Source organism: Protomyctophum parallelum (assembly GCF_964188405.1).
Source record: "Protomyctophum parallelum genome assembly, chromosome: 1".
In the NCBI taxonomy this organism is placed as follows: domain Eukaryota; kingdom Metazoa; phylum Chordata; class Actinopteri; order Myctophiformes; family Myctophidae; genus Protomyctophum; species Protomyctophum parallelum.
This window is the reverse complement of record NC_139697.1, coordinates 40761769-40782794: the sequence shown is the minus strand read 5'-3', so window position 1 is coordinate 40782794 and position 21026 is coordinate 40761769. Positions and strand designations below refer to the sequence as shown.

At 41.1% G+C, this 21026-nt stretch overlaps 1 protein-coding gene across 3 annotated transcripts in view; it reads left to right on the top strand.

Annotated features, from left to right (window-relative positions):
* The window catches only part of daxx (death-domain associated protein), a 34641-nt gene extending 16903 nt beyond the window's left edge, over positions 1-17738 (top strand). For all 3 annotated transcript variants that reach the window (XM_083787055.1, XM_083787053.1, XM_083787054.1), the window contains exons 3-11: positions 1093-1515; positions 7082-7213; positions 8458-8574; positions 9570-9801; positions 10537-10712; positions 14369-14573; positions 15259-15763; positions 15984-16116; positions 16566-17738. In XM_083787055.1, the coding sequence (XP_083643181.1) occupies positions 1093-1515; positions 7082-7213; positions 8458-8574; positions 9570-9801; positions 10537-10712; positions 14369-14573; positions 15259-15763; positions 15984-16116; positions 16566-16625 (1983 nt within the window). In that variant the 3' untranslated portion in view covers positions 16626-17738. The remainder of the gene's footprint in view (positions 1-1092; positions 1516-7081; positions 7214-8457; positions 8575-9569; positions 9802-10536; positions 10713-14368; positions 14574-15258; positions 15764-15983; positions 16117-16565) is intronic.
* Positions 17739-21026: the final 3288 nt, after the last annotated feature.

The following is a 21026-nucleotide window of genomic DNA, read 5'->3' as shown; positions in this document are numbered from 1 at the left end:
TTAATAAGTGCCTTTCTGGGCCCCGCCCTTCTCCCATTTACATTGTGTTTAGGAACCAAGATGGCCACAGCTCCAGGAGCGGGTGGGGCGGAGGGGAGGGAGGCAGGGTCGACATGCCCTTAGTGGGCTGCGTTCACATATTCAAGACACCTGTATTGTGTCTTGTCTGTGTTTGACACATTGAGTGCTGCCTGGTGGACAAAAGTGGTGGTGCATGAGTGCCGCATGTTTTCAGGCTATTCCACTATGACTCACGTCCGGTTTTGGCTTCCATCTTGAATGCAACATTTTAGCGTTAATGCTAACAAGCTAAAATAAAGCCAATAGATGCTCTAGATGCCAATGTTCCCATCGCACTCACCGGATAATCAGAAAAGATTGCCGTTCTGGTCAACACCACGGACAGCACATTAGTTTCAGAGAAAAAACCCTGCAAAGGCGCAGCCTAAAACGGAAGCTAATGGCTAATGAGAAAAAAACACCAGTGCAGGCGGGGCCCTGGCAACCGTGCATAGCAACCGGAGTGGTTAAAAAAATGAAACACAGCGAATCGATGCTATAGCCATATGGTTTTATGGGGGAGGTGGGGGGGGGGGGGGGGGGGGCAGAAAAGATCAAGACACAAGACGGGTGTCTTGAATGTGTGAATGCAGCCCAGTAAGGGCATATGTCGACCCCGCCCGCTCCCCTCCACCCCACCCGCTCCTCGTGCTGCCGTCAGCTTGGTTCTTAAACACAATGTAAACAATGGGAGCGGGGCCGAGAAAGGCCTTTATTGTACAATATTTATTTAAATCCTGCTGCGTTGATTTTTCCAAGATAACGATTTTTCACTTCCCCAAAAGTAACAGAACTCTTTTTTTTATGTGGTTTATATTTGCTACTTTGTTACCATTTGTTAAATTGTTAAAAGTTTGATTTTGGTTTTTAGATAAAAATGGTTGACATAACATTTGCACTTTAACTTCAAAGAGTAACCCTTCCCGCTAGTGATGTCCATTTGGAGAAATGTTATTAATAATAGTGTCAGTCAATGAGTTAATCGGTAACATTAGGCTTTACCCTTTACCCTCCCTCTTTCTCTCCCTCCAGTTTGTGGAGTTCTGTTCGACCCAGACTAAGGATTGCCCTGAGGTGCTGCAGTTCCTGCATGCTAAGCATAGCAAGGCCTCCCCAGACTTCCTGTGTTGTGCCGAGTTCCGCAACATTGTGGGCCGCTGTTTGACACGGGCCCAGGCGAACCCCAGCAAGACGTTCGTCTACATCAACGAACTGTGTACTGTGCTCCGGCAGCATTCCGCTAAGAAGCGGCTAACCATAACCAAGGCAGAGTCCTCAGCCACAGCCTCAGCGTTTGCCTCAGCTACCTCTGCATCACTGAAGGCCGACGTGAAAAAGGAAGACAAGATTGTGGCGGATGATGAGCAACCGTCCACCTCGGGGCTGCAGGAGGAAGAAACGAACGCGGAGGAGACAGAGAAGGAGAGAAAGAAAAAGAAAACATCCAGGAGGCAGGTCAGTGTCGGTCAGTAGAGCCTGAGAGCTCTATCAGATGTGAGCTTATAGTACTGCGACAATGGCCCCCAGAAGTCGGCATACCCCTACCGGAGTTAGGACCAAACACAACATAGTTTTTCCTCATCTCTAAGGCCTCCCATACATGAAATGGATTCTTGTATAAAAATATTTTACTGCAAAAGTGGTGAAATTGTTATTTAAAGTTATACACCTCAAACTAAAAATAAAGCCTGTCCGTCTGGTGGTTGAGGCACTTAAAGGCATGTAGATTCACAATGGAAGCTCTGAGAGGTTCAAAACTTGGCATACTTGAAGCCAGAACATACCTCTACATTCTAGAAAAGACTGAATGTCAATATCTGAATGTCAATATGAGATATAGTCATTTGAACACATACTTACAGTAGGCGGAATTGTACATCTATGTAGATGTCTTCTCTACTTTGTAGTGACTCTGGAATGGATTGTCATAGCAACACATATGATGGCTTGTAGGAAAGGTGAGGTTCTACTGAATCCAGCAATACCAATTGTGTAAATGTAGCTTGCATAATCGTGGAGTTATGGCACAAAACATATATGGCGTCCCAAACGGGGGGAAATAAAACTAATGAAATCTACAGTATCACATTAGTTTTATTTTTACTTCACTTATCAAGGGTGGGAAAACATAAACAAATCACTTGAGTAGAAGTCCCTAAAATGTATGAAATGTCTCAAACTTGAGAAATGAGAAATTGTGAACAAATAGATGCCGCTTCAATAGAGAAATATGCAAGCCTAGATTGGAACTACTAACTATTATTATGTTGCAGCACATGACCTGGATGTTCCCTCATCAAGCTCAAATCTCAATATTATCCTCATAAATATAAATAATCAAGTTATTCATTTCTGTTATTTGAGTTATTTGGTTACAGTCAAGTTATACTACACTACAGTATTTGGCTCCACCTGCATCTTATTGCCTACAGTATGTGGCTTTCTTCATAAAATGACAGGTAAAATCATTTAACATATTTTGGAATGTGAAAAGATGAGATGAACCTTGTCAAATCAAGTAGCTATTTAGCTGACTGGAGTGGAGAGTGACCTAGCATTTAGTTCTCTTTAGTGTAACAGAGCCTACTGCCTGTCCAGTAGTCTACACTGACAATAGCAGAACCCTGCCCTGACACTGTTTCACCAGAATGGAAAATAGACTTAATTAGTATCACTTGTAATATGGTTACTGCACATACTATAGCCTAAAAATAGTGTGCGCAATGCACAACATAGATACTGTACAAATTCTGAAGTGTATCTTTAAACTTTTACCAAAATGGAATATTGGATCCAAATCTTTGTATCATCTTTGCTAAACAGTTGGAAAAAGGCACGAAACAAGACCCATAATGTATAAAGCCCACGGCAGAAGACCTTCAACACTAACTGTTGTTCAACAGAGAGATGATGTTCATAAAACCCTGGCAAACCCAAATTCAATATACTCTCCTCTCCTCATCATATACTGTATCATGTTGAGAAAACTACTCCAGTAAGACCAGAGTGAGAGCATGCCGTCTCGTCAAGAAGACTGAATAGGGTACAACATTGTTGAATAGGATACAACACTGTTTAACATACAAATATATTGTTTCATTTGTGGGAAGGCCAGCACAATTGATTGATTGATTGATGGATTTAATAGTTTATTAGACATAAATGTAAAAACAGCAACAGAGTACAGTCATACAATTAGTCCAAAAGGGATAGCACAAAAAAGTCCTCGCGGTCTTGTTGCAATCAGTTCATAGACAAAACCAGGACTACTGGTCAGAGTACCAGAGACAGGGCCTTCACATGGTTACTGGTCAGAGTACCAGAGACAGGGCCTTCACATGGTCACTGGTCAGAGTACCAGAGACAGGGCCTTCACATGGTCACTGGTCAGAGTACCAGAGACAGGGCCTTCACATGGTCACTGGTCAGAGTACCAGAGACAGGGCCTTCACATGGTCACTGGTCAGAGTACCAGAGACAGGGCCTTCACATGGTCACTGGTCAGAGTACCAGAGACAGGGCCTTCACATGGTCACTGGTCAGAGCACCAGAGACAGGGCCTTCACATGGTCACTGGTCAGAGTACCAGAGACAGGGCCTTCACATGCAGCATCAGAAAGATTGATGAAGTTGTACATCGGCTGCTCTCGTACCCAGATCTCTTTGCATATGATGACAAATATCATAAATGCTACCTAAAACACTAAATATCTAAACGAAATATAGCAGCTATAAAACAAAGAATTAGAACAGCAGACCAGTATCTATGTCAAAGCTTTTATTAATCTCACTGAAATAGTTAACATCTTTCTTTAAATAAATGAAAGTGATGACAAGTCATCACTTTCAATAAATAAGAGTTATGACATACTGAAGACACTGGTCCATGGTTTTCTTCATCGATATATCTGCAGGTCTATGTAGTAGTTCTGGATTTTCTTGGATATTTGCATCTTCTCTCATTGTGCCCATTTCCCATGGGCACACTTTTAGAGCATGCAACATCAGACTTTCCATGTTCTACAAATTATAATGCTGTATGTTTCCAGGGTTTGTATTTAGACAATATCATCTTCTTCCTCAGAGTCAGTGTCTTCAGTATGTCATCATAACAGTCAAGGAGTTTATATACCGTAAATGGAAATTGGTGCATTTACAGTATATAGAGCTTTTATCCAAAGCACTTTACATAGATTGTGCATTACATTCACACATTCAGTCACACACCGATGGCAGAGGAAACCATACAAGGCACCGACCTGCACATCGGGATCAATTAGGGGTTCAGAGTCTAACTCTGGGGGAGCCCTGGATCGAACTGAGAATATGGTATGATATAGTACTAACGGTATATTGTTAGTTCACACTGAAATTTGTCTTGCGAACCTCACGGTTCTCCATCCAGCCGCTCTATTGGCCACTCTATCCCTGAGGCACTGCCGCCTCGGCATATTACCAGTATTATTGTATATTTGTCATCATACACAAAGAGATCTGGGTACGAGAGGAGCAGATGATGTACAACTTCATCAACCTTTCTGATGCTGCATGAAGGACCATACGTCTCTGGTACACATACCAGTACCAGCCATAATGGCTGTCAGATGTTCTGGTCTTGTACTGGCCTTCACACAAATGAAAAATATCATTGAAAAATATCTTTGTATGTTAAACAATGTTGTATCAACCCTATTCAGACTTCTTGATGAGACTGGTGCAGGCATGCTCTCACTCAACATTTGCAACTTGCTCATTACTGCAGCATATTGTCTGTATATAGAGCCACGGTTTTATGAACATCATCATCTCTCTGTTGAGCAACATTTAGTAAGATCATTTTAATTTTGAGTATCTGCCGATACCGATTTTTCCCCATCTGAAAATTATATTTTTATGCAACTCCTCCAATATCACAATAGTACAATATCCCAAATCACGGACAATATACAGTCTAATATCATGATATGGCTATCATATTGCTACTAGGGATGTCCCAATCACATTTTTGTGCTCCTGATCTGATCATTTAAAAATGTCATGATCGGCCCCGATTTCCGATACACTTCACATTATAAGATCACATAAGATGCACATAGGTGGAGCCAAATACTGTAGTATAAATTGACTGTAACCAAATAACTCAAATAACAGAAATGAATAACTTGATTATTTATATTTATGAGGATAATATTGAGATTTGAGCTTGATGAGGGAACATCCAGGTCATGTGCTGCAACATAATAATAGTTAGTAGTTCCAATCTAGGCTTGCATATTTCTCTATTGAAGCGGCATCTATTTGTTCACAATTTCTCATTTCTCAAGTTTGAGACATTTCATACATTTTAGGGACTTCTACTCAAGTGATTTGTTTATGTTTTCCCACCCTTGATAAGTGAAGTAAAAATAAAACTAATGTGATACTGTATATTTCATTAGTTTTATTTCCCCCCGTTTGGGACACCATATATGTTTTGTGCCATAACTCCACGATTATGCAAGCTACATTTACACAATTGGTATTGCTGGATTCAGTAGAACCTCACCTTTCCTACAAGCCATCATATGTGTTGCTATGACAATCCATTCCAGAGTCACTACAAAGTAGAGAAGACATCTACATAGATGTACAATTCCGCCTACTGTAAGTATGTGTTCAAATGACTATATCTCATATTGACATTCAGATATTGACATTCAGTCTTTTCTAGAATGTAGAGGTATGTTCTGGCTTCAAGTATGCCAAGTTTTGAACCTCTCAGAGCTTCCATTGTGAATCTACATGCCTTTAAGTGCCTCAACCACCAGACGGACAGGCTTTATTTTTAGTTTGAGGTGTATAACTTTAAATAACAATTTCACCACTTTTGCAGTAAAATATTTTTATACAAGAATCCATTTCATGTATGGGAGGCCTTAGAGATGAGGAAAAACTATGTTGTGTTTGGTCCTAACTCCGGTAGGGGTATCTCGAAAACTAAAGCACTTTTTGACTGTTTGTTGCAGGACTATTAGGAAAGAGCCCAAGTGCTGTTTTTAGCAGAAACATAGCATACTAGACAGATTGCACTTGGAGGTAAGGGTCCAAATGTGTTCCAGAGTAAACAAGTTCTCATTTATCAAACCAAAAACATTTAAAAGAAATTCCTACATTTATACATTTTCTATGGCAACTTCCTAAGCCCCCCCCCCCCCCCCCCCCCCCAGTATACTTACTGACTGTACTGTAGATGTGCCCCACTAGCTACGCAACAGAGTATACCCTATTGTGCTGAATATAAGACTACCTTTTCTTCTAATGGAAATATCCTAAACAACAGGGTTATATTATAATCAGGGACTCGACTATTTGGTCTTCAATGTTCTTTTTCCACAAATGAGTCTTGAAAAATGGGGGTTGTCTTATAATGAGAGTTGTCTTATATTCGGCACAATATGGTACTTTGACTCAGGCTTCAGAGTCGGTGTGTGGGAGGTACAGGTGCTACTCTGTACCAACCCAACCTGGGAACCCATTTCTTCTATCAATTATTTGGGGTTTCAATCATATACTGATATATCTAATATTTTAGTCAGTGCAAACACGTTTGCACAGCTTTTTGAAAACCTTATACCAATATAGTCTACTTGCCAGCCCATAGAGCCCCATTGTGAACCCGGACATGTTGAGTACACCAAGATTTTATGTTAGAAATATTGAATATGTGTCCCCAGCATTTAGAAACTGCCGGATGCTAACTTGCATATGTTGAGCAATTTTCATAATTGGCATAATATGTGACCATACCATTAACAACTTATAGAAGGCAAAATATTCAAAATGTCATCATGCTTTATGTAGCATATGATGTGTCATACTAGGGGGTTTTCATGATGCTGAATCCATTCCAAGCATTAGTTTAGCAAAAAAAGTGGGCATGGCCGTTTTAAGCCCAAAGAATGCTTGGAATGGATTCAGCACCATGCATTTGGAATGATTACGGAAATTCTATTTTCCATGAACGCCTTGTTTAATCTCTTAGATGGCGTACCTGGAAAATCTACTGAAGGTGTACAACGACGAGATCCGCCACCTGCAGGAGAAGGAGCTGGATTTGGACGACCTTGCGGCTGATGACTCGGGGTACATCCAGGAACACAAGCTCAAGCGCAAGGTTTGTGTATTTTAGAAATGTGGTGTTTAAGACTTATTTATAGACATGGTGGGTTGGGTTTGACTCTGGTTGATGAAATAAAATACCCATATGTACCCTTTCCTAGACATTATTTCCAAGAGAGCCCTCCATCTTATGCTCTCTATTGTCTTGGTAAAGACAAAATTGTGTGTGTGTGTGTGTGTGATATATATTTTTTACTTTCGTGGCCTAAAGCCCAAACCACTCCTTGGGACAAAACCATTTTAAGGTCAACCACAACAAAGCAACTCATTGCAACTCAATGATTTGCATTGGTGTGGTTGACCTTAAAGGGATTGTGACATAAAAAAAAAGGTTTTGGAATTGTTTTTGGTTTTTTTAGGTTTTCTAATCTCAATTGCACCCAAAAAACATGAACTTTTAACATTCAGTAGATTTTCTGTGATCTGGGTGTTTCTGGCTCAAACAGGTGCTCTGATTTGCCGGCAGTAAGTGACACAATTTACTGCAAATCCCATATATGTCAATGGGATTTGCCAGCAGATGTCACTGTTTCACTGTGTTGCCTGTTTTCATTGTAGCTCAAAAGGCCCAAAAAACCCCAAAGAAAACTTCAGACCACAGAAATTCCACTGAATGTTCAAAGTTCAGGTTTTTTGGGTGTAATTGAGGTCATAAAACCTAAAAGAAAAAAGAAAAATAAATGAAAATGAATGTCATAAAACCTTTAAAACGGTAGACCCTACCGGTGTGGTTTGGGTTTAAGATTACCAGATTCCAAAGCTGGTGCTGTAGAAGCCAGATTGCCACAATAATATAATCTGTAATTGTATTGTAATTGTAATAATAATTATAATCTGTAATGCAGCGATGATTAGAAACAACAAAGGGGGCCTAACGGAAGACCTCAAGATGTGATCAGGCTTATATGTATCCAGAATATCTCAAATGTAACAAATGTAGTCATTATCTTGGCTCATTGGCTGCCAAATGTATGTATACATCACCTGGATCTCCATATATGAAGATCACGACACTGGCCTCATCAAACTCTGGATAGCCATACGTGGTTTGGGGTGCACACACAGATCCGACACAGCAAAGGTCCGAAACACGGTTAGGGATTATTCCATTTGATTTGTTGCAACAGCTAAATTTGAACCAGACGGGAGATACCTTTTTACTCTCCTCTTGAGTATAGGGAGTTGCAGTGTAAATCACAAGAAATACTTATGTCATTCTTTCCTCTTCCCATCTTGTAGATGATGAAGATCTATGAAAAGCTGTGTGAGCTGAAGTCCTGCGCCCCTCTAACAGGCAGAGTCATTGAGCAGAGAATCGTATGCACAGCCACACGCTACCCTGAGATCAACAAGAAGGTACTGCAGCACTAGTTGCCTACCGTATATGCACCAGTGATTCACCTTTTCATTTCAATTACTCCAGTCACATAGAATTATCATGATCGGTGATCATGATAAGTACAGAAAGTACAGGAATTATTTGGTCTTCTATTATTGTTTAGATGTGCGCCATTTCATTACATGGAAAACTTTATTTAATCCCACTGGCTCTAGTATTACACTAACTAAAGTATACTAAGTATTAATTTTTTCATGGAAATTAGTGATGTTGGCCAGGTAGTGTTATTGATACAAAAAATATTTGTTACCAGTATTTCCTGTCTCCTTTCTGTCAAATTGAACTTCTTTCCAGATATAGTATAATATAGAGGAAACCGAACACTCTGTTTAGAATGGGAACACTTGAAATACTAAAGGAGGCAGCACTGACAACGTAAAAGGAAGCTATTGGCACAAGACCTTAGTGTTTATCATAAAGAATATTCAGTTTCAACTAAGATCGCACTGAGGTGGTGGATGGCACATGCATGCATCAGTAAGACGGGTAATATTTGTCTGTGTCATTTGCAACTTTAAACACTTTAAAATATAATTCTAAATATTCAAGGTAAATGTAGTATTATAAATTGAGACGTAGACCAATTCCAAGACAGTCTTGTCTTGATAGTTAGAGCGGTGGTTTTCTAAGTGGGGTCCAGAGAGACCCTCAGCGTTCCTAGAGGGTGTTCCAAAATAGACCCTTACATTACAGGTCTGTAACACACACACAGTGGGGTCCAGAGAGACCCTCAGCGTTCCTAGAGGGTGTTCCAAAATAGACCCTTACAGGTCTGTAACAGAGTTACGGGGGTCCTTGAAATGAAAAGGTTTGAGAACCACGGAGTAATCTCAAACTACCAGACGGGCATAATAACCAAGATGGCATGAGAGGGGGCGTGACTAATATAAATGAGACTTTGCTAACGTTGTTTCTTGTTTGCGTGACCGTGTTTTTGCCTCCTTCCTGTAAGGTCGAGCGGTTCATAAACAGTCCCCAGGCGCATCAGAACCCGCCAGACTACACCGACATCCTGGAACAAGTGCTGAAGGCCAACACCCGCCACAACCTGTGTCTGCCCCGCAAGAAACTCAACCAGATCGCCCAGGACGCCTTCAGAGAGACAGTAGGCCACCTGCAGGAGAGGAGACACCTCGATCTCGTCTACAACTTTGGCTCGCACCTCACTGATACTTTCAGGACAGGTAGTCATTTTAATAACTAGAAGAGCTCTAGCGCCATGGGGGAAAAACAAAAGGTGTAACGTGGAAACCTGTTGCCTGTAGAATGTTACCATAGTTGCGTGTCGCTGTTTGATGACGTCGCGTAGAGTGGTCCTAATGGGCAAAAGAAGTGGCTGAAATGTGAAGACATTGAGGACGGATGATTATCATATATTTTTGAGGGGTGCCTCCTATACACAGGTTTAATGTTTGTCTTTAGTTCAATGTTTGTTTTGTAAATGCATTGACAATGAAGGGAAAATCTATGTCATAATGTGTCATTTACGTCATATTGTCTCTTTATTGTTAATGGTGTTTAATGTTTGTCTGCACAGTTTGTTTTATATCACCATTACATCACCCAATCAACATGAGTTAGACTTAAATATATTAGCGCCCCTCACTTTACAACGGTGTGATTCTTTTTTACATACATACATACATGACATCTGCTGTCGGAAGAAAATCCGAAATGTTCATTTTTCAGGTAATAAAAAAAAAAAAAAATGAAGAGAACCGAAATACTGCCTCATAAAAGTTGGTATTCTGATTTTGAATGTTGTCAGTTACTGTATGTGTCATTATATTACAGGTCGGTTTATTACCTAAATACTAGAAATCTCAATATTGTCACAGATTGTGTTAAAGTGAGTTATCTATCTTTAATAGTCCCCCAGAATAATTGCAACAATAACTCCCTCTTCTCTCTTCATCCAGCGTCGATGTCAGACCCTGCCCTGAAAGACCGTGATCTGCAGCTGAAGCTGCGAGCCAACAGGGAGGTGGCACTGAAAGGCCTGGATGAGGTCATCACCAAGTACGCTCTCAGGCAGGAGGACACGGAGGACCTGGAGAGGGCCAAGCGACTGGAGAAAGGCAAATTGAGGAAAGGGGTACGTCACACAACGGCGGGCAGAGAAGGGATACACCCCATTACATTAGACGTGGGGTAACCAACCAGGGTTTGCTAGTACAGACCAGTCTAAAAACGTCCTCGGTTCAACGACTGTTGGGAAGGAAGTCGAACCAGCGAGGGTCGAGGAGACAGTGGACACGCACGTACAGGGGCGTGAGTGTTTGTCTGCAAGTTGCAGTTTGGGAGGTGACCGGTGACCGACCACAACCCGGAGCTATACGGGAGTGACGGAATATCGGCATTACAGCTAGGGTTACCAACCGTCCGTTAACTAAAAGACACGTCCCGTAATGAACTGATATGGGACCGGGACACACTTTGTTTCGTATTTTAAGGTCAGGGAATAAATATGAATATAGGGGCGATTAACATTTAGGTAATTAATTATGCTGTCCTCCCACTGCTCATCGATTGCTCTCGTTGCTGTGTGTGTGCAGTCAGTGCATGACTGTCTGTCTGTACGCTGCTTTACGAACCTGGTGTCTAGAAGTTGCTCAGCAGAGCTACAAGCATTGAGAACTTGTAGATAAGCTACTTTCAGTTATTTTAATATTGGAGCATTGGAAATGGATGGTTAATCTATCAATATTTGCAGAAGCATCTTCGATGAAATCCTAATGGTCTGGGATATTTCATAAAAGCAAATGTTAAAGCCTCAATCTGATTTCTTCATCTGGTTGGCAGTATGTAGCAAACAAGTAGGCATCTGCCTTATCTCTGTATATACAGGCTATAACGCCATTGGCTACACAGCTTACATGACAGCCTAAAGCCCCGTTCAGATAAAAAAAAGCTGGAAATGAAAAAAAAGAAGCAAAACTCATTTCAACGCAGCTTTTTTTTTATAGAAAGTGGGCGTGTACAAGGTACCTGTCACTCAAGCTGCCTGGACTGGCTTTGAGACAAGGAAGAACACAGGCAGTTTTTTAGCAGATGCGCATTTGAAAGTCTAAAATGTAAAATAGCGACTGTATAGGAGAAATTATTATATATTTAGTTACATCATAACCTATTTATCGATGAATAAATAATTTAATCTTGGTAAACTTGTTTGTAAATAACCGAACGGAGCGGATCTCAATCCCCCCCCCCATCTTCAGTGCTCATGTCTCCCCCCCCCTACTCCGCTCTCCTCTCCCCCAGGCCACGAGCGAAACCCTCCGGGCATTATGTAATGTTAATGTTGATTTAGCAAGAGCATACCGTAGAAATACAATCAGGACAGGACAGGTCGGATCAGGGATGTCAACATGCATATCATACAACTGATATAAACTATAAAGGCTATTAATTATTGATCTCTCTCGCGCACGCACGCATGCATGCGCTGCACACGACGCGCTGCACACGACGCGCTGGGGACTCGGGAGTCGGGACTTTAGTTCTTTGTCTATAGACTATATAGCCTATATATCTGCTAATTTATAAACCGTGTGTGTGTTTAGTCCACGGTCAGAGTCAGCTACGGGGTTCAGTTGTTCACCTCGGTGGGAACCGGGAGGCGGTAATTACTGCAGGGGCACTGAGAGAGAACTGCATGGCTCGCAAGTGATCCCTGTGACGGCTCCTCCACGCGGTGCTCAATATCACACACACACACACACACACACACACACACGGGGATTGTGTTATATCTATCTATAAATATAGGCTATCTACTGTCTTTCAACTTTTGCTATGAGGTTCATCGATAGGCCTACATGAACGCAATAAACCAATTGAAATGATTCCCTCAAATAAATCTTATCTATATGTGATTGGTTTATCGATTCAGAACGCAGCAAACCAATCACAAAACACGGGCAACATATTGCATAAATAGAGGGGGTACATACAACTGATATAAAGGCTATTCATTATTTTTTTAAGGTATGATTCACGGTGCCCAAGTTTCAACAATCAACATAGCTACCGACAGACACACACACACACATGACGACCGGCACATGAGCGCTGAGAGCGGGCTGCTTCTCCCCTCTTCTCGGGGAAAGTTTGGGGGGAAACTCCGACACAACAACCGGTTGGAACTATATTGTTTAATTGTTTGTCTATCTATCTATATCTGCTAATTTATCAACCGTGTGTGTGTGCACTGTTTAGTCCACAATCAGCATCAGCGACGGATAGCGTTCTGGACTGGTCAGTAGTCCATCAATAGCTTCGATGAGAACCGGGGCGGGGTGAATGCAGGATCACTTCTCCCCAGAAACCATGTCAATCCACTGGGAACACGGAACACAACCTGTTTTCACCGCTTCAACAACTTTTTTCTCATATAAACTTTCATTTCTATCGATAAATATGCTATGGTCTTGCCAAATATCCATTCATATTTCATATACAGCCCATATTTAAAAAGTGTATTTTTTAATTCGGAGAATCGCAGTGGACAGCTTTTGAAGCCAGAATCCAGCTTTTAAAAGCTGCTTCAAAGTTAAGTTTTGGGGAGAAAAAAAAAAAACGCAAAAAAAGAAAAGTCTAGTCATACATATACACACCATGTACTCTGGTCCCAGCAAATCAGGCACAATTTGCTATTTTATTTTACAGATTATATATATAGTATATGTATGACTAGCTCTCAATGATGACGTAAGAAATATGGTCATGTATGTAATCTGGTCCCAGCAAATCAGGCACAAATTTGCTGTTTTATTTGCATACGCATCAAAAGTGGCGGGTTGGCTGGGACGGTTTTTGGCGCAAAGTAAGCACAGTATACCGCTAATCAACTTACAAATTACATACAGTATATATATATATATATATAGTATATGTTTAACTAGCTCTCAATGATGACGTAAGAAATATGTGGATTAAAGGACCCAATGCCAGAGTGTAATTGGTTTTCGATGGTGACATAATGAAGATATGTTTTAGTGTTGGGAGGCACTGATTGACATATACAACACCTAGTATTAATGTCACTATAGTCCAAGATGAAATACATTTAAAACAATTGACAATTTAGAATAAATAATAGAATAATTATACTGTATAACATATTTTTATTCAGTTTATATACCTTTTTTTTCATCACATATCAATGATTTATTTTTCTTTGAAAAACTAAAAAGGGATCCAGAATATTTCTAAATTGATAAAACTGTATTTCTTATATAGATAGAAACTTGAACCATACTTAATAATACTAGGTGTTTACATGCATAAAGTAGATGGCTAGCAATTAGTTACACCTAATAATTAGACATTTCAAACGTTCCTTCACAGAGATACTGAGATTTCACAGTTTACAGCGGTCGAAAGTACTTGCGCGCTCTGCTTGCGCACTAGTTGGCCATTTATGGCCTACTAGTGTGCAACAAGCAAGTATGCACTCGACAGAGTGCAGTTCTAGTTTGTTATAAAATGACCTAGATATTTGGTCTCTTTGCATTCTTTCAATGACATTCCAGACAGGTAGAAATCAGGAAATACCAGCTTACTGTCTTCATTACTTCTCACAATCAGAGTTATGCTCTTCTTAGTGTTGTACTTGACATCAAAATCGAGAACGTACTGTGAGCATACTCTTAGTAACTGCTGGAGACCAGCACTACATGGACATAGAACCACCAAGTCATCTGCAAACATGAGGTGGTTAAGAAATCCTTTCCTTCTCATTCGGTCCAGAAATCTGAGAAGCAGGAAGACAAAACAAAAGAGAACGAGGAGGTGGCGGTGGCAGTTCAGGAGAACGAGGAGGTGGCGGCACAGGAGAACGGGGAGGTGGCAGAGCAGGAGGAGGAGAGCGAAGAGGAGGAGGAGGAAGACGACGCATCGTCTGACCCAGACATCGAGGAGGAGATCCAAGCCAGCACGCAGCACGATGGACCAGGTGAGGAGCTGCACCCCAGCAATATTTTCCTCCCCCTAGCATTCAACTTGCCGATTGTCTCATGTCGCCAGCGTTCGCTCCCCTCTGATGTCATCTGATCCTGATTCAGACCTCCCCTATTAGACTTCATTCACACTTAGTTGGCACACACCGGAAATGGCAGAATCGCATTGTGACAGAATCTAATGTTTTATGGTCATGATTCACCAGGTGCCTGCATGGCTTGGTTCCATGCTTAAAATAATATATATCAATATTTTCGGAAGTCTCTATGGGAGAAATATCTGTGGCACCACAAAATGGTACTGCTATAATGCCCTACATCAGTGGTTTTCATCCAGTGGTCCCCAGCTAAATGGAGAGTTGGTAACCCTTACGGGTCCATTTGGTTTCATTTTACGCGCTCAAGAGTTAAATTATTGTTAAACATCTACATTACTTGATTAATTTACAAGAAGTCTACACAAATTAGAGAATGTAAAATAATTGTAATCGTTTGCCTGTTATCTCTCCTCCTCACATCAATACAGCATGGAATTATCCAACAAAATTCTTTAGTTTTGGGTCTGAGAGGCTAAATCTCATCAAATGGTGGTCCATGGCTCAAATGCTGAATATGGGCCCTGATGTAAAAAAAAGTGTTTGAAAGAAAGTTTTCTGTTTTTCTTCCGATCGCTTTGATTAGACGACGACGACGATGATGACGACGACAACGAGGCGGAGCAAGCAAGCGAAAGCGCAAACGAGGAGGCGGGAGGGATGGAGATGTCGGCGAGCGTGAGCGCTGAGGAGGGAGACGAGCAGAAGGAGTCCGTGACCGTCACCAGCGGACTCGACGCTGTCTCCCAGGACAGCAATCGTGGAATGTCTCCGTTGTCCTGCGAGCCCTCCCCCGTAGACTGCCCGACCCAATCGGGGTCTCTGGACGAGCCGGCGGACGCCAAGCCGTCGCCCCACAGCTCCTCGGCGGTGGTGGAGGAAGCCGCGGATTCCTCCAATCACAACGTGGCTATCGCGCTGGTGAGCACTTGCTCGGCATCGACCGATGCAATGTCCCAGCCTCCGTCGCCGGTAAGCAATGGCGTGTCATTGCCGGTAACCCGCTCAGGCGCCAGAGGTAGGAAGAGGAAGAGGGAGGTGAAGGAATCAGGGAATTCTCCCTACGTCATCCACACCATCATTGACAATGGGTAAGGCCACACTGGGTGAGGCTATCAAGGGTATCTAGCGTTTCTCTGATTTTTTTTTTTGCTGCTTTTTTCCGTCTGTTTTCCGAAAAACGTGGAATTAATGATCTTTTAATTTACTTTAATTCAATTCCCTGCTCTCTAATCCCATCTTTCTTCTCTCACCATTTCGCCTGTTATCCCTCGTCTGTGATCTGTTCTTCCCCTGCCTTGCTGTCTACAGTGATGTAGACATCTCGCTGGACATGGTGGTGAGCAGCAGTCCGCCCCCACAGGCTCGGTCCACCAGAGCAGACAGCCCCAGCCAGGACCTGGTCACCAGCTCCCAGTCCACACCCCCTCCCAAGAAAAACAAGGTGGGAAGGCATCTTTCTGTTCTCCCCTCTTAGCTCAGTCGTAACCACATAAGACCCGTTTTCATATTTCGCTGTGTAGTGAAAATAACCTCTCTTAACGGACTATTTTCACAATTTTGAATAATGTGAACATGTGTATTTTTGTCTATGCCATGCACTAAATGGGGAAGGCCAGTTGAACAGGGTTATGCATGGTGATAGATGTGTGTCCCACACGGGACCCGTTTACATCCTTGGTTTGAATTATAGAGATTGAAAAACTAGAGACGGTGGTCCCTCCCTCTCTACACGCTACAGATATTTAATAAAGGGGAAATTTATATTTTACAAGCAAACAAATAAAATAATAGTAAACACAAGCATGTGTGGAGTGAAAAAGAGACTTGCATGGAGGAGGTGCACCACTGCATGGCTCCCATCATGACGGTGTTGCTGCTTTTCGTTTCCAGGTGAACGTGGCCACGCAGTGTGATCCGGATGAGGTCATCGTGCTGTCAGACTCGGAGTGACCTGTGACCAAACCCTGACATTTTCCTCTGCCAAAAGATGATCCCAGTTGTCAAAATCGTCCTGCTACCCTTTTCAAAACAAAAATGTATGTCTGATTTTGTATGTAGTTCCGCGCCTTGTCGTGCACAGGAAATAGCCGATCCACAATTTTCATCACGGTTTTAGTCAGGCTATTTGCGGTGTGCAACTATGTATAAATCAGGCCTTAGAGAAAGAATGAAGTAGAGAGATCTTTATTTCTAAAGTGCATTTCTAGTAGGATCTAGGATGTCAACATTCAACTGTATCAAAACAATATTTTTGAAATAAATTATATTGTGTTAGAAATAAACTTTGCTGGTAGATATTGCATAATGCATATGTATGCATATTGATATTTACAGGGAAACGTGAAGGGAGTGAAGCAAAAATGCTGAGTCAACAGCTCATACCATATCTCACCAAATCTTAAGCAATTTTATAACGTTTTCTTTCCAAAAAAGCTTCAGAATACAAAACAGAATCTGCAAATGAAACATAATGTGGCAAGAGAAATCATCAGACAAATAACAATGGTAATAGCACAAATTGGCAGGAAATGTCATACAACTGTGATTTTGGGGAACCTGCCAGCAAACAGAGAATCCAGACAAGGAAGCTTGAACTGTTCATCCTAATTTCTTTGCACTGAAAACTCCCTGCAGGTCAAAGGTTTGACTTTGTTTTAGATTCTGATTTTTATTATAGATTATAATTATCTTGACCATTGGACAGCAGTTCAGCTGGCAATATTGAGTGCAATATTTTGTACCCTCCTACCCATGGAGATGTTGCTCTGTGATTTCCATTGTCGTTCACATGCTTAAGTCTTCTATTTTCTGCCACTTCACCAAAGCGGTGCCTAAGACTGTGAACATTGGGTGGGTGTGACTCGCGAGAGCAAGCAAGACGAATATAATATGATTTTTATCCTCACTTTTGGCTGGCAGCGGACAATATGGTAGCTCAATGCCAGTTCTGTTTACATTTTTATATGTATTTGTATGTTTCTGTGGGAAGGAGTCGGTAGCTCTGGATCAAATGCATTTTTAGATGACAATTTAAATAAATAATGCCTTTTTTGGTTTATTTGATTGAGTGTTTTAGTTGAAATACGATGCTACTTTGTAACAGCTTAAAGAATGCAACTAAACCCATGGTCACATTTATGAGTTTGCTGAAACTTTAAACTATCTATTAAGGGACTTTCAGTGTTGCGCACCAAAAATAGCGATCTACAAGCTTGTGACGTGAGCAGATCTTTCTTAATTTGTTTTATTTAAATAAATAAATAAACTTTTTAATAAGGCAGCAAACTCTGGAAGGGTCTGGGGGTTCAGTTCCCTTATGCATACTGTACTTTTCCTTTTTCATGTGAAATTTTCTTGAGATTTGCCAATGTATGTACTGGAGGGTTCTGGTTCAAATTAATTTTATTTAATTAAGTCTAAAAGGTTTTATTGTGTTTAGAGTCATTTATTTCCAACTTTTGATGTATCATTTGAATTGTTATAATTTATAAACACCTCACAGAGTCACAGCCAGTATGTAGTGGAGGCTTGGTTTACCATTGGCCTTCATTTTTGGCTTGACCTGACAAACAACGTTAATGTCTGGATTACAATAAAGATGGCTTAATATCTAGTTGGACACTAGATATTATACAGTGCATTGGATTGGACATCCTTCAAATAACTTAACATGGACAAACCAACCAGTAGTATGACCTACTCGACAAAATGTCTCGATGGAAGTGTAGGGAGACCACCCATCTCCAACCACTGCAGATGTGATGGGCATTTTGTATTAACCGTTTGGGTTTGTTTAATTTAATACTGTACACCTGAGGCTGGCAACGATGAGAATTCAGTCATCGATCAAGGTAATTTATTACCGGAAGCAGACTGCCAAACTGACACTGTTTAATTAGTTGACAATGATCAGGATACTTTCTCAAGGGACTTTAGTCATATTTAACACAACAGCAGTTGTGGCATTTTGGTTTAACTTTACATTACAAGCTCGCAGCCTAAAAAATGAACACTAGTCTAGACCTAAGAGTCCTGATCGGTTAATATAGCACCGCAATCATTTAAACCACTAACCATATTTTATACTTTGCCTTCAAAAATCTTAATGGTTTAAACGAGACCGAGTCTGAAAGCTCCACAACTTGGCGGCAACTATAGAAGCTATACTGCTCCTCAAACCTAACACAACAGGACCAAAGTGGTTTAAACTGACCCTCTTCCTCCATAAGCATGATTAAGTTGCTTGTGACTGTCATGCATTGAAAATAGCGGATGATCTGCACACTATTAAATATGAATCTAGTCCCATGCTCTCATTGGCTGACAAATCGGAGTGGTACCAGACAATTGGAAAGTTGTTTGATGTGTGCAAGTGGAATATTTGACCTTAAAGTCCATGGGGTCATCGCAATCAGTATGGCTTCATGATCCTCGTATACATTCTCGATATTTACACATTTGTAGTCATCAGCCTTGCCCGGGCATGAGGTAAGTGAGGGGACATTAGTCACCATAGTCAGTACTCGGTAACAGGTAATCCATAGTTCGTACCATAGATAGTCATCCATAGTTCGTACCATAGATAGTCATCCATAGTATGCACCATCAGTCACTGGTGCAGGTCAATTCAATTAAAAGTTCCTGTTGGGGCACGGTGGCACAGTTGGCAGTGCTGTCGCCTCACAGCTAGAAGGTCCTGGGTTGTGAGGGGAAGTACAAGAATTACAGGTATAAATATTGGAGGGTTTGATCACCAAATTGCGTTATATGCTGATGACGTGATTCTTTTTCTAAAAAATCTGGAACAGTCGATACCAGAGCTTATGGAGCTTATTAAGCATTTTGGCAGTATATCCGGATATAAAGTTAACAATTCGAAATCTTCTATAATGCTCCTCAACCCAAAAGAGAGGGCTAATCCGCCGAATTACGCAAGTCACTTTAGAACGGTAGACAAATTTACCTATCTAGGTATCCAGATTGTCCCTAAACTAGAAGATGTGGTAAATCAGAATTATAACCCAATTATAGAGTCTATTACGGAAGCGCTGGACAGATGGTCAAATCTTCCAATTTCTCTTATAGGTAGAATAAATATCCTCAAAATGAACACACTCCCTAAACTGTTGTATTTGTTTCAGAATATCCCCTTGCCGCCCCCTGACGGCTTTTTTACTAAAATGGAAAAGTTGTTTCGTAATTTTATTTGGAATAACCGACGCCCCAGGCTCCGTTTGTCTTTGTTATATTTACCTTATGATAGAGGAGGGCTAAAGTGCCCTAATATGTTATGGTACTATTGGGCAGCTCAGTTGAGAACTATAATGTTCTATTATACAGAGAAGGGATCCCCCACATGGAGGAACATTGAATCACACTCTTTGAAGCTCCCACTGCCCGAATATCTTTACTCTAATTCGAGTAAAAAACTGATAAAATATACAGCTAATCCTATAGTTAAAAATATGATTAAAGTTTGGCAGGATGTCAGACTTTATCTTTTGGATATCCAACCCAGTTTTCGATTCAGCCCAATTTGGGGAAATGAATATTTCACCCCAGGAAGGGCGGATGGGGGCTTCAAGATATGGGCCAAGCAAGGGATTAAACAATGGAAGGATGTTTTTGACAAAAGGGGGAATCTATTCTCTTTTAATGAACTAGCTGCCAAATACAATTTACCCCGTACACACTTCTTCAAGTATTTACAACTCAGAAGCTTTATAGGGGTTAAACAGGTGAACTCTCTGACACTCCCTCCCCTGTCAATAATAGAAAAAGAGCTTATCAGGAACCCCTTTAATAGGGGCATCATTTCTGATTTATACTCTATGTTAGTAGAAATATCTCCTGAATCCTCTGAATCCAAATATAATGCATGGAAGGCTGATCTACAAGAGGAATTGACATTGGAAGAATGGAACTCAGCCTGTATGGATGCTCAATCCCAGACGGGTAACACTCGGTTAAAACTGTTGCAATATAATTGGCTGATGAGGGTCTATATCACTCCAGAGAAATTAAATAAATTTAGTGCAGATATTCCAGATACCTGTATCAGATGTGGTAAAGACAAAGGTACACTTTTCCATTGTCTGTGGGCATGTCCAAGAGTGAAAAAATTCTGGGAAGAAGTGAGGAGGGAAATTCAGAAGATATTGTCGATAGATATTGAGCTTGACCCAAAACTGTTTCTATTAGGTCTTTACCCACCTGGCCATAAGATTCAGAGTAGCGAACAAAGATTTCTAGATTTATGTTTACTACAAGCCAAAAGGGCTATAGCCTTATCGTGGAAAAAGATAGGCAAACCCAGTATTGCTCAGTGGTTTAGGGAGTTATCATTGTGTC